Genomic DNA, 12,038 nt, shown 5'->3' on the forward strand with positions numbered 1-12,038 from the left:
CATCCGCTGAAACCTCTGCGGGTGTCAGGTGATTCTCATGCACATTGGGGTTGAGAATTATGTCTCTCAACAATTTTCCAACTCATGCATGAGAAAATACTGTTGGTCGGTTATCTCTCTCTCTATTTTTCTATCCATCCACCCAACCACCCATGTTCTATCAGCTACCTGTCTGTCTACCTATCTACCTACCTTCTATCCATCCATCTTCCCTCTACCTAACCTACTTATTCCAGCCTGTTTCTTTCCATAGCACTTATGTTCCTTCCAACAAGATGGAACGCTGCCTTAACCTCCTGTGTTCGGGACAGTTTCTCATATGAGCAGAGACTGAGAGAAGGTGACCATCGCCCAAGGAGGGCAGACGTGAGGAGGTGGGGGGGCCGGGAGTAAGCCGGCTGCTGCGGGGAAGAGGAAGTCCAGACAGCCCAGGGCCCGAGAGCGGAGGCTCATCCTTGAGGGCAGAGGCCTCGCTGACGCCTGACGGATGCTTCGGTACCCGGGGGAAGGAGGGTCCACACGTACTTGCCAAACGACCTGGAGAAACAGGCGACCGGCCTCAGCTCCCTCAGGACACCTTCTGTCAAACGCAGCTGCAGGCTGCTGAGTGACGGCCCACGAGATGCCGTGAGCTGGGGGTCTGGGGGTTGACGGCCTGGCTGCTGCTTGGAACAGCGATCTGGAAGGTTCCATTTCTACCATTTATTAAACACAAGTGAAGACTTTATTTCTAAGGGTTCTCGAGTTCAAAATCACCAGAACTCAGAATCTGTCCTGAGATCTTAGTGATAACCCAGCTGCTGTGCATGAATAAAATGTGTATAAAAAGGACTCATTTCCACTTGAAAAGGGGGCCTCAGAAAACAAGTCTGTGAGGTTTTATCAGTTAGGGCAGTTCTTGATCAATGGTTTTCATGGGACTTAAAACCCTGGCCTGCCATTCTGGGCTAGAAGTTAATTTAACATTTGAGATATTTTAAAAAAATTCTGAGCATGTTGCATAAAAATGAAGTTCTGTAATGTTTCTCGTTCTGAGACCCTTCAGGACGGAGCGCTGACCCCGCTCTGACTCTCACTGGACATCGGTCTGGGTTCTGCTGTGGGGACTCTGCTGCCGGGTCTCCAGCCATATGTGTGGGCCTGGGGGTCCCACAGGGGGACCAGCTGCGCCCGCGCCACCTCCCGCCAGGCATCCCTAACCTCTGCACACAGGTGAGACTGAGTCATTTTTCAAACACCATTTTTCCTTCCTCTCTGAATAGTGAGATGTCTCAGAATTTGCCCAATAAAATTATGGAAAGTTTACTCTCTGCCACGTCGGCTACGATGTTATATGTTGATGTGGATGAGGACACACGGTGTATTAAAAAGAGGGAAAGAAGCACATTTTTGTCGAGGAAAAGCAGTACAGCTTTTCCAAAGCAGGAGCCCATATACAGGATGAGGCTCATTTTTGCGGATCTTCTGTGTGGAGCAGAACTGACTTTTCTTCTTTTAGGATTAAGTGAACCTAGAATCTACTCTGAAAAATGAGTTTCACCATGTGCAACTGTGATTTATGAGGTCTAATATTTTTGCGAAGTTCGTAAGTCTGAAGAGCTGAGATTGTATGTCATTAGCAGTGTTCCAATCATGGCTTTTGTGTCACAGACGACTGTAGACTTGTAATTTCATAATTTGGTCCAAAAAGTATATTTGTATCAGTCAAGTATTGGAATAGCTCCATTTATAAGCTTTACACATCATTTACTTAATTTAAAAGTCTTTCTTTTCAGACGAATGCTTTTTACTTTCCCTGGGCTGGGATAAAGTTACCTAGGTGGACACTGTCTCTTTTTGAATTACTATGTATTTTCTCACCTTAAGAAAGCAAACTTTTGCAGAGATTGAAAAATAACCCAAATGTTAAGTTGAGGAAGTAAATAGATGAGAGCACATCATCCATTTGAACCTAAACCTAAAACTGCAAGTCCCTTGAGACCAAGAAACACGTCATCCCACCTGCGAATCTTTCCTCCGTGCCTGGAGCAAGTTAAAGGAATTCTTCACCTGGTTAACGACCTACTAATATGCTGTGTTGGAGCCTGACCTGACCTTGGGCAACGTTCATGTCTGGAAAGGGGTGCTGGGGCGGAGCCTGTGACCCCCATGTCCACAGGCCAGCATCCCAGACACACACCAGAGGCGAGCGTCCCGAGACGTCCTCCAAGGCGACGAGCACACAAAGCCAGAGGGAGCTGGTGTGCAGACCCTCACAGGCTCCACTCCGGTCACCCGGGCGGGGTCCCCACTCCCTGAATTTCAACCCTCCCATCTTTAAAATAGCAGCCACCAAATCTACCTTTTATAGCATTGGAGAGGACCCATGACGTGTGGATTGTGAAGGGACGTGGCACAGAGGCCCCTTTGAAACACGACTTGCTAAACTTTCTAAGCTTTTCTGAAGCTCTGTCTCTATGAATACACTCCGTGAAATGGACTTTCAGAGAAAAAAATAATAAGAGGCTATCTAATAAAAAGAACAAAAAACATCATACACTTACCACTTCTTCGTGGGTTGCATTTTCTACATTAATGCCATTAACCTGAAAAGATGACAAATTAAGAATTTTGAGGATAATAATTGATGAGCCTCAATTCAAAACTAACATGAACTAACATGCAACAGAGCCAAGGACTGAAGTTTAAAATACTGACCTGGAGGAGGGCGTCCCCTACGAATAACATCCCTGTCTGGTGGGCTGCAGGGTCGCAAAAGGGGCAACAGTGTTAATAGAGATTCAGAGACATCGTGCTCCTCCTGGCAGTGGTTTAGGGTCAGTTTGCAGCAACTGGCATTGTGTGTGTGCAGGTGTGAGTGTGTGCACACGTGTGCATTGAAAGTGTGGGTATGTGTGAGCACACGTGTGCATGTGTGTGGTATGTGCGTGCACACATGTGCGTGTGGGTATGTGTGTGCACACGTGTGCGTGTGTGTGGATGTCTGTGCATGCAGGAGTCTCTGTGGGTGAACACGTGCATATGTGTGTGCACACGCTCGCATGCATGACGTGAGAATGTGAGCACGTGTGTGTGTGTGTGCACATGCACGTGTGTACACAGTGTGGGGAAACGCCAACAGCACAGCCCCAGCGCCCCCCTCCCCCGGCTGGTGAAGCTAAACATTCAGCTAATTTGAAGCACGTTAAGAGAGTTACTTTGTAAACGCAGAGCCTTGTTCAATGAGAAGCACAAATGTCACTGCCTCCTAATGAAGGATTTCATTACATGTGTGGAAAGTCTGACCCCCATTTTTCATTAAGTCGACACAGACAATAAAATAGGAATCCCAGAAGCCACTCAGCATTTTTCCCTTTCTCGGGAACACATTTACATAGACTGCTTTAATTAAAGAAAATGTGCCCAGAATATTAAAGGAAAAAGGAAAGAAAACCTTTGTATTGTAAAGTTTGAGTATAATCTCTACAGCATTATTCCACTTCACTTTTCTATTTTCATAGAGGCAGAGAGATAACTCCTTTCAATAATAAGACTGAACGAATTCGCACCAAACGTAAAGCATTTTGCAGTGTAAACACTGACAGCTGTTTTTTCTCTTTTGTTACGCAAGTGCCTGACTTCAGCTCTGCTCCCCTCGACGAGTCTGCCAGCCACACACCAGACAGAGCCAGGGCCCCGGACCCTGCGCCGCAATGAGGCCCCTGCGCGGCCATGAGGCCCCTGTGCTTTAGAGACCTTGGTTGATTTCAGTAACTGACCATTTGGCCCCTTGTTTTTCCTCTTCCTGTGCTTTAAATTCCCACCTTTATGTTTAAATTCACCAATAAAGAGTGATCCCGGGAAACCCCAGAGCCCGGCCTCGACCCCAGTGAAAGCAGGACCCCGGGCCTCGCGCTCCCTGCTGGCAGCCTCCATCTTGCCGTGTGACCCAGGGGTGCTGTGTGATTTCCAGGTCCTGTCAGCAATGAACCTTTATTTTTTCAGTCCCCTCATGGCTACTGCTGAAGGCATCGTACGACCATAATAAGAGCCACAAGGGCTGGTCCTGCCACAGCACGGGTTAGAGACAGGCTGAGACCTGCAGAAAACACATTTTCACAGGTTTTTTTGCCTTCCTCTAGATTTGTTTTAATTTATAAGTCTTTGGTTAAATATTGGAAATAATAAGTGATTAACACTGGAATTCTTTAAATTCCAGGTAAATATTTAATGTCAATTGTTAATATTAGTTCTAGTCATTAACTAGTATTAAATTTTATTGAAAATAAAGTACAGTCTTTATATTAATGAATTTAATGGTATGGTTTTAGGTAATAAAGTTCTCATTTACACTGAGCCTTTGCCCAGAAAACCTCTGTCACCCACTAGGTGAGATCTACACTCCCTCTAGCTCCACAGGGGGGCCCTTTCAGAATCTCCCCCATCTCTGCCTATATCTCTGTCTCTGTCTGTCTCTCGGACTCTGCCTCTCTCTGCCTCTGCCTCTCTCTGCCTCTGTCTCTCTCTACCTCTGTCTCTGTCTCTGCCTGTCTCTCTGTCTCTTTTTGTCTCTGTCTCTCTCTGCCTCTGTCTCTGTCTTCTCTCTCTGCCTGTCACTCTTTCTCTCTGTCTCTGCCTCTGTCTCTCTCTGTCTCTGCCTCTCTACGTCTCTGTGCCTCTGTCTCTCACTGCGTCTATCTCTGTATCTCTGTCTCTCCCTGCCTATCTCTCTTTGTCTCTCTCTGCCTGTCTCTGTCTCTCTCTCTCTGCGTCTGTCTCTCTCTGCGTCTGTCTCTCTCTGTCCCTGCCTCTCTATCTGTCTCTCACTGCTTCTATCTCTGTCTCTCCCTATCTGTCTGTCTCTGTCCCTCTGTCTCTGTCTCTGCCTCTCTATGTCTCTGTCTCTCACTGCCTCTATCTCTGTCTCTATCTCTGTCTCTCCCTGCCTGTCTCTCTGTCTCTGTCTCTCTATGTCTCTCGTCTGTCTCTCTGTCTCTGTCGTTAAAGCAAAGCTAATTAAAAAGACTTCCCAGTTAAATCTTTGAAATGTTTTTCTCTTTGTAGGACACTTTTAGTCCTAAAGAAACAAATTAAAAAGTGGTAAAATGGATGATAAAATAAAACCATGGAAATTTGATTTTAATTAAAAATTTTAATTAATGTTCCTAAATAAACTCTTTGGTGAGATTAAGCTAGGTTTGGAGATTTCAGCTGTAAAATGGCTCTAGTTTATTTCTGTGGTAATCTTACCATTACATCAGGACGTAAAATGGAAATATAGCGTAACGTATTTGAACCACATAAATATTCAAACATGCAAACTAGCTACGAGATATTTTCTATTTCTGTTATACTTGCCTTTTCAAGTCAAATTAATCGCTATTACTATAGTGTTATGTGAGGCTGTGTAAATTTAATCATTGTTTGCAATACAAGTGTGTTATAACAGAAACTGTCCTTTTTGCAAATTAATTAGTCTTTGTAAAATTCAGACGCTTGTTAAATATTCATTCACATAAACTTCTGGGTAGTATTAGAAAATGAGAACACTTCTTAAAAAGTCTTATGTGCACTGAACATCTGGATTAATAATGACTAAAACCCTCTTCATCATCCTTTACAAACACTGAGTCCTTTACGCCCCAGAACCGGCCACGTGTGGACATCGTCACCACGGAGCGGTCAATGGGAAGAGGGACGGGGCTGACCCCACCCTGGGGAGACCTCCGAGGGGCCAGCCGCTTACTCTGCCTCAGAACCAGACTCAGGGGCGCAGGATTCACTTCCACATTCTGCCCTGGTTCACTCCCTCTCCAACCTTCCGTTGCCCCCCTGCACAGGGAGATTATCCTATTACCTCACTGCCAGTGGGGATTAAAGGTTGGTCCATGAAGTGCGAACAAGGTTTCTCTTCCCATCTTCCAAGGGGCCCCGGGAGGTTATGTGTTACTGATAATGGGGGGAGTTAAATTCCTTAAGTAACTCAAGAGATTTCAGCCATTTCAAAGTATCTTGTAAATTAAAATTAAAACGCACTTCCATCTTCCAGGATGGCCCTCAACTGTGGAAGCTGACACAGTGGACGGTATTAGGAGGATTCAAGGAGCAACGACAAAGTGGGTCCAGGACAGAAAGGACTTGTACGGAGAGCCTCTCACACACCTTCCGTAGCCATAGCAACTGGATTCTTTGCTGCCAACCTGCCTCCCTCTGATCTTAACATCAAGTGATCCTTCAACAGTAAGAACATGCTGGCAGCCCGGCAGCCAGATTCTCTGCTGCATTTCGCTCTCAGCAATCAGCTACCGAAGGTGACGGCTCTTCCCACGTGGAATTTCAATTAAACCTGCAACATTTAACATGCATCCTTCCAAGATCCTGATATATCTAGTATGTCTTGTCCAGGTTCCAACATTCCTCATTCAGCTACAAAGTCAATTTTTATTGTCTGTTCCAAGTTCTACTTATTTGGATAGCTTTAAAAGCATATTTTCATTGATTCATTAACAATGAAGGAGAAGGAATGCTGAAATATTCTTCACTCAAGGAGCTGCACTTCCACCTGGATCCAGGGTGTGGGAAGGGTCTCCTTTCACCCTATATCCAGCTCCTGAGGCAAAAGGAGCAGATTCTGGTTTGTTCTAGGAAGCAGGGTCAGGAAAGCCTGACCTAAAAATTCCAAATCCGGCACCACAATCTCTTCCTGAGGTGAGAGGACTTTCTCTCTATGTCTACATAAATTCAGTCGGATCCAGGCTACACCGTCTAAAATAGGACTCTGTTAAATATTAAGAGTCTAGAAAGAAGTTAGCAACTATTGGCGAGACACACTGGCCCGAATATTTGTGTCAGATCTTAACGTTTCCAAAGCTGTGTCCTTTGCAGCACAAAAATGAGATGGGGCAACAGCAGGCCCTGCTGCTGGGGTCAGGGGCTGCACAGTTAACACGGACAGAGGCAAAGGCCCGCTGTCTGAACCCCCGACACCAGTGGGACAGGCAGTGAGACAATCGCATTCTCTGAAAAGGTCGCCCGGGCTCTGCAACCTCTGCTTCCCTAAGCCTGGACCACATATTTGGACTATGCAGTGGGGAGGGGTGTCACGTGGCCTCAGAATTAACACAGACGAGGGGCTGACGTGTAGACGGAGGGGAGGGAACCAGAGGGATGCAAAGATCAAGGGGAAGATAAAGTTTTCCACTGAATTCAGCAAAATGAAATTAATGAAATGTCATAGATGTGAAAAGAAGTTAATCACAAATCTTGTATAACGGCGGCATTTCACGGCTGTAAGACACCAAATACAGGTGAATATTCTAGAGAAAAATAAAAAGTGGGCGTCTCAGGGGACCTCACACCCCAGGAAGCTCCGACCTCCCCCTGAAGTTGGCTCAGTAAGTGTGAGGAGTCCCGTTTCGACAGATCTCGAGGCCGTGGCTTCAAAAGGCGGAGGTCCCCTGCACTCAGGTTCCCCCGCCGGCCCTGTGACGGTCGGGGTGAGCGTGCAGCTCCTCGGCATGGGCTTGGTCCTCTCGCCCTGGGGTGATACCTGTGTTTGGATGATAGTAACGGTCATTCTGTGCAAATGTGCAGCGTCTTCACAAGGGACACAGCCGCCCCATTTCCATCCACACTCAGCTGTCACAGAAACGTCCTCTATGACCCCACCATCCAGCTGCAGGTAATGGCGACTGTTCCACATAAAAAAGGCTAAAGGATCCTAATTCTTTTTACCGTCCTAATGGGACAAACTTCCCCCCTCCCTACGTTTTAGTTCAATTTTCTGGATATATTCTAACTGTCCCATCTGTCTCCTGGATACAAGCACCAAACCTGTCACGGGTGCAGGCCTGCCCGTCCAAATCCTTACTGAAACATTATGATGATAACTGAATTAAACCTCGGCTGTGAACGGATTTTACTAGTACATAATGTGATGACACGGTATGGAGGAAGAACTGGATTCTGAGACAGAAAAACCTGGTTTATAGCTAAGCCTCCCTTCCCTGGCAGAGGGAGACTGGGCGAACCACCGTTTCTCTGTTCCCTGACCTACGAGTGTAAACAGCCAGCCACATCTGCCTTGTCCAGTCATGAAGACCCGACGAAAAGACAAAGAATTTGAAAAAGAACAGATGCACGTATAACTGAATCACTTTGTTGTACCCCTGAAACTAACACAACATTGTTAATCAACTAGACTCCAATATAAAATAAAAGTTACAAGAAAAAAAAGAAAACGAAAGTCCTTTCCATGTCACACAAGCATTATTCCAATGTAAGATATTGCTGTTAAGATGACAATTTCTAACTCTAGGCCTCTTTGTCATCCATGTTTCTCTTCATTGTTTATTTGCTATATACAGTTTGTTTTGGGTTTCTAAGTTTTTGCAGTATTAGAAATAATATATTTAAATTTCATTCAATTGCAGAAAAACTCCTCATTCTTGCTTATTTTTATAAAGTACAAAGTGGTAATTACTAACAGCAAGCCGCTGTGACCAACGATTAAAAGGAGGACTGGAGAACGGCCCAACACTGCTTTTGCTTTCCAGAAACATAAAATGTTATTAAGAAGATGTGTGTCTAACTCAAGATACCTCACACCTATGTGTGTGCACGTGTGCGTGTGCATGTGTGTGTGTGCCCGTCGTGTATTTATCACAGAGCACGTGTGCAGCCTTGCGGGCGAGGTCGGGTGTGCGGGAAGCAGAGCTCTCTGTGGGCGTGAAGGCGGGGGACAGGAGGGTCACCGGGGTGCCAGGCCTCACACGGGGGCAGGGCTCACGTCTGGGTTTACAGAATCACCAGTGACACGGAGAAGGGCTCAGATGTCCAGCCTGAGCACTTAACATGTAAGCAGCAAAGAGTCAGGGGAGACTTCTGGGCAAGGGGACGGAAGAGCCACACAGAAGAATTAAGTTCAAAGAATGTGGACAGAGGCCATAAGTCTGCGTTCTCAGTATGGGCACCACACTCACACAAAACCTAGGCAGTGACCTTTCTAGACTGGCATTAAATCCTATGGCCCCTGGTGGTTCTAGGGTTTTAATAGCATTCCTGGTGACTGGCCCTGATGGGTACCTGGGCAGGACACCCTGGTGGGCAAGGACGTCTGTCCCTGGAGCAGCTGGGCCTGGGCAGGTGCGCTCAGCACCTCGCAGGAGCGGGACTGCAGTTGTGCAGGGTGCACCCGAGAACTGACAGGCCCAGCAGCTGAGCCGGACCTCACACAGAACCCAGGACTGCCAGCAACAAGTCCTGTGCCCCTTGGAATCCTCCAGAAACAGCAGGACCCCGGACCACCAGCAGGGCCTGGACGGGCAGAGCCTTTGGTCCGAGCCCAGCCGGGGGCCGAGCTCTCACAGGGATAAGACGAGACCATCACCTGCTTCTCCAGCAGAGTCTCCGGGTGGACAGTCACAAGGCCATCTGAGAGCCTCTGTGAGGCCCGAGGACCCAGGAACGAGGTCCGGCTCCCCGGCCAAGATGGGGAGCTTCCCTGCCCTCAGCAAGAAGGACCCCATGACCTGACCCAAACGTGACCCTGCAATGAGGGGCATGAAGCCACAACTGGGCAAAGGACCTCACTGGGCTTTTCCTTCCAGACTCCAAGGCCAGTTCTCTGCTGGTGCCCTAACTCGCCCTGGACGCTGGAACGTATTCTCCTAGCAGCAGCCCGACTGATCTTTTAACGTAAGACCTACCTTATGACCCAGCTTTGGGAAGTCCTCAAACGACCCCTCTACCTCCTTAAGAAAATCCAAGTCCTGCCCCAGGACCGCGAGGCCCGAGGACCTGCTGCAGCCCCCCCCCCCCCGAATCTCATGCCCCCCCTCGCCTCCCGCCTCAGCCGCCCCTGCCCCGCTGGCTTTCCTGTTTCTGAGCGAGCACGCCCCTCCCTGCACCGAGCTGTCACCCTTCCTCCCCCCCGGGGCCAGGATGCCGCGGCGGGGCCTACTCACCCCTTACTCTGGGTGATTCAAATATTTGCTTAAATGTCGCCCACAGAGAGATTCCTACCGACCGCCCTATAAAAACAGCGATGCTCTATCCATCACTGTGCACACCCCAACACTGATTAATTTTCCTCACAGCAGCTGGCACTGTCTGAACGTGTACTATGCCCTGTTCATTTACCGCCTGTTTTCTCCCACGGGACACGGGTGGGCGGAAGCGGGCAGCGCTCGCCCTGAATGCCCAGAGCAGAGTTCCATCTCCGCACGGTGGCTGCTGAAGGCGGCCAGGTCCGTCTGCGGATGAATGACTGAATAAACGGGTTACACTCTGCTCTGCTCTAACGGTCCGCGGCTGCCCGATTCCTAGACGCAGTGCCAGGTGGACGGCAGGCCGCCGACCTCGCTGGTCCCCACGGTGAGCACTGGAGGGAAACTCTCCCCCTCTGGGCTGTTCTCCTGGGACGACTGGGCACCTGCCCTCCTCGGGGGGGGGATCGAAGCAGGGTGCTGCCCCCACAGGAGCAGTAGGGACCCCAGTTCTGTCACCTCCCCTGAGCGCTCTGCCTCCCAGGAGAAACCCTGACTCGGTGGGTTGCTGGTTGCAGTGGGATGGTTATCAGGTTACCAGTGCCGTGTGCGCCCGCCTCCTGTGCATGGCCCAGCTTCCCGGAGCCCAGGCTCCCGCACGCTACGGTCCCTCCTGACACCGACGTGCGCGGCAGCTCGGCCAAGGGGCTCCCTGCCTGTAAGGTACACATTCTGAGCCAGACCCTGAACATAACGAACTAAGTTACACCAAGCCCAGGTCCCTGAAAGCTCACAGTTCACTAAGCATTTAATGCAAGAGTTTCGGGTGTAGAAGAAGCCCACAGTGAAGAAAGGAAGACATCAGTGGGAAACACCTTAACTCTGGCCGCAGCGGATGGAGAGGACCCCAGAGGGAGGGGGAGGGCCTGCTGGCCAGCCTGGCCCCAGGCAGGACGTGGTGATGGAGACAAGGGGCCAGGAGACGCAGGGGGTGATGGGGACCTGCTCTGGGGACTCACTGGGTCTGAGCTGCTCGAGATGCGTCCCAGACGCTGCAGAGTCTCCGTTTCAGAAGAGAGAGTCGTATCCGCACGACTGGACTCTGCTGAGGGGGCCGGGAGCCCAGTGTGCTCCCCAGCCCACAGAGAAGGTGCAGCCTGTCACCTGTCACCGTGTGCGGCCTCCTCGGCCTGTTCACACCTCTGCAGAGAAGGTAGACGCGCTTCCTGAAGAGAGCGTGAAATCCTTTTCGCGCGGCCTCCTCGGCCTGTTCACTCCTCTGCAGAGAAGGTAGATGCGCTTCCTGAACTGAGCGTGAAATCCTTTTCCCGCGGCCTCCTTGGCCTGTTCACATCTCTGCAGAGAAGGTGGATGCGCTTCCTGAACTGAGCGTGAAATCCTTTTCTGATTTTAATCTTATTCCCTTTCTTTTCTGAAACTTATATTCATATCCACAAATTTAAAACTTTACTTATAAAAAAGAACTGAGAATGCTCACAAGGATTATAGGAGCAGAAGCAGATTTGAGCAAATCCTTCCTTCAAGTATTAATCAGCCAGCCAGGTGGTTACGGTCTCACAGAAATGATTAAACACTCCGAGTTCAGTGACGAATTGATTTGTTCTCCCCGTAGACACTCACTCTAAACGCAGGGACCTCTGAGCTCCTGCAAGCTTTTCGATTGCACAACTGCAGTGCTTGATTGTACAACTGTTGCACTTGGTTTGTACAACATTCCACTTGCCCATTACAAGAAGGAATCCCATCCCCACTCTCACTTCTACACACACTGATCTGCTCCCAAAGCCATCGATTCACTGTGTCAGCGATTAACGAGCTACCGTCAGCACCGCAGAGGCCTCTCGCTCACGGCTGTGATGCCATTTTACACGAGAAACCTCATCACCACCGACTCTGTGCACACTGCATCCCCCCAGTGCTTTGTCTTTCCTGAGAAACCAGAGCTCAAAGCACTGCCGTGTCCGTGTCTCCTGGGGATGACTTGACACCACGCTGCGAGTCAGTATCTCTCTTAAGGGCTCACGGGATCAGGGGAAACGAAAAAGGGCCGCA

The 12,038-nt window shown here is 49.0% G+C and overlaps 1 protein-coding gene across 1 annotated transcript in view; it reads right to left on the reverse strand.

Annotated features, from left to right (window-relative positions):
• Positions 1-12,038, reverse strand: part of SNTG2 (syntrophin gamma 2) — a 150,764-nt gene that overhangs the window by 103,131 nt on the left and 35,595 nt on the right. The window contains exons 7-8 of the mRNA XM_029231640.1: positions 2,698-2,741; positions 2,544-2,585 (exon numbers count right to left, since the gene is read on the reverse strand). Of these exons, the coding sequence (XP_029087473.1) occupies positions 2,544-2,585; positions 2,698-2,741 (86 nt within the window). The remainder of the gene's footprint in view (positions 1-2,543; positions 2,586-2,697; positions 2,742-12,038) is intronic.

This window comes from Monodon monoceros, unplaced genomic scaffold, assembly GCF_005190385.1.
Source record: "Monodon monoceros isolate NGI ecotype Baffin Bay Population unplaced genomic scaffold, NGI_Narwhal_1 Super_Scaffold_19, whole genome shotgun sequence".
NCBI classification, from domain to species: domain Eukaryota; kingdom Metazoa; phylum Chordata; class Mammalia; order Artiodactyla; family Monodontidae; genus Monodon; species Monodon monoceros.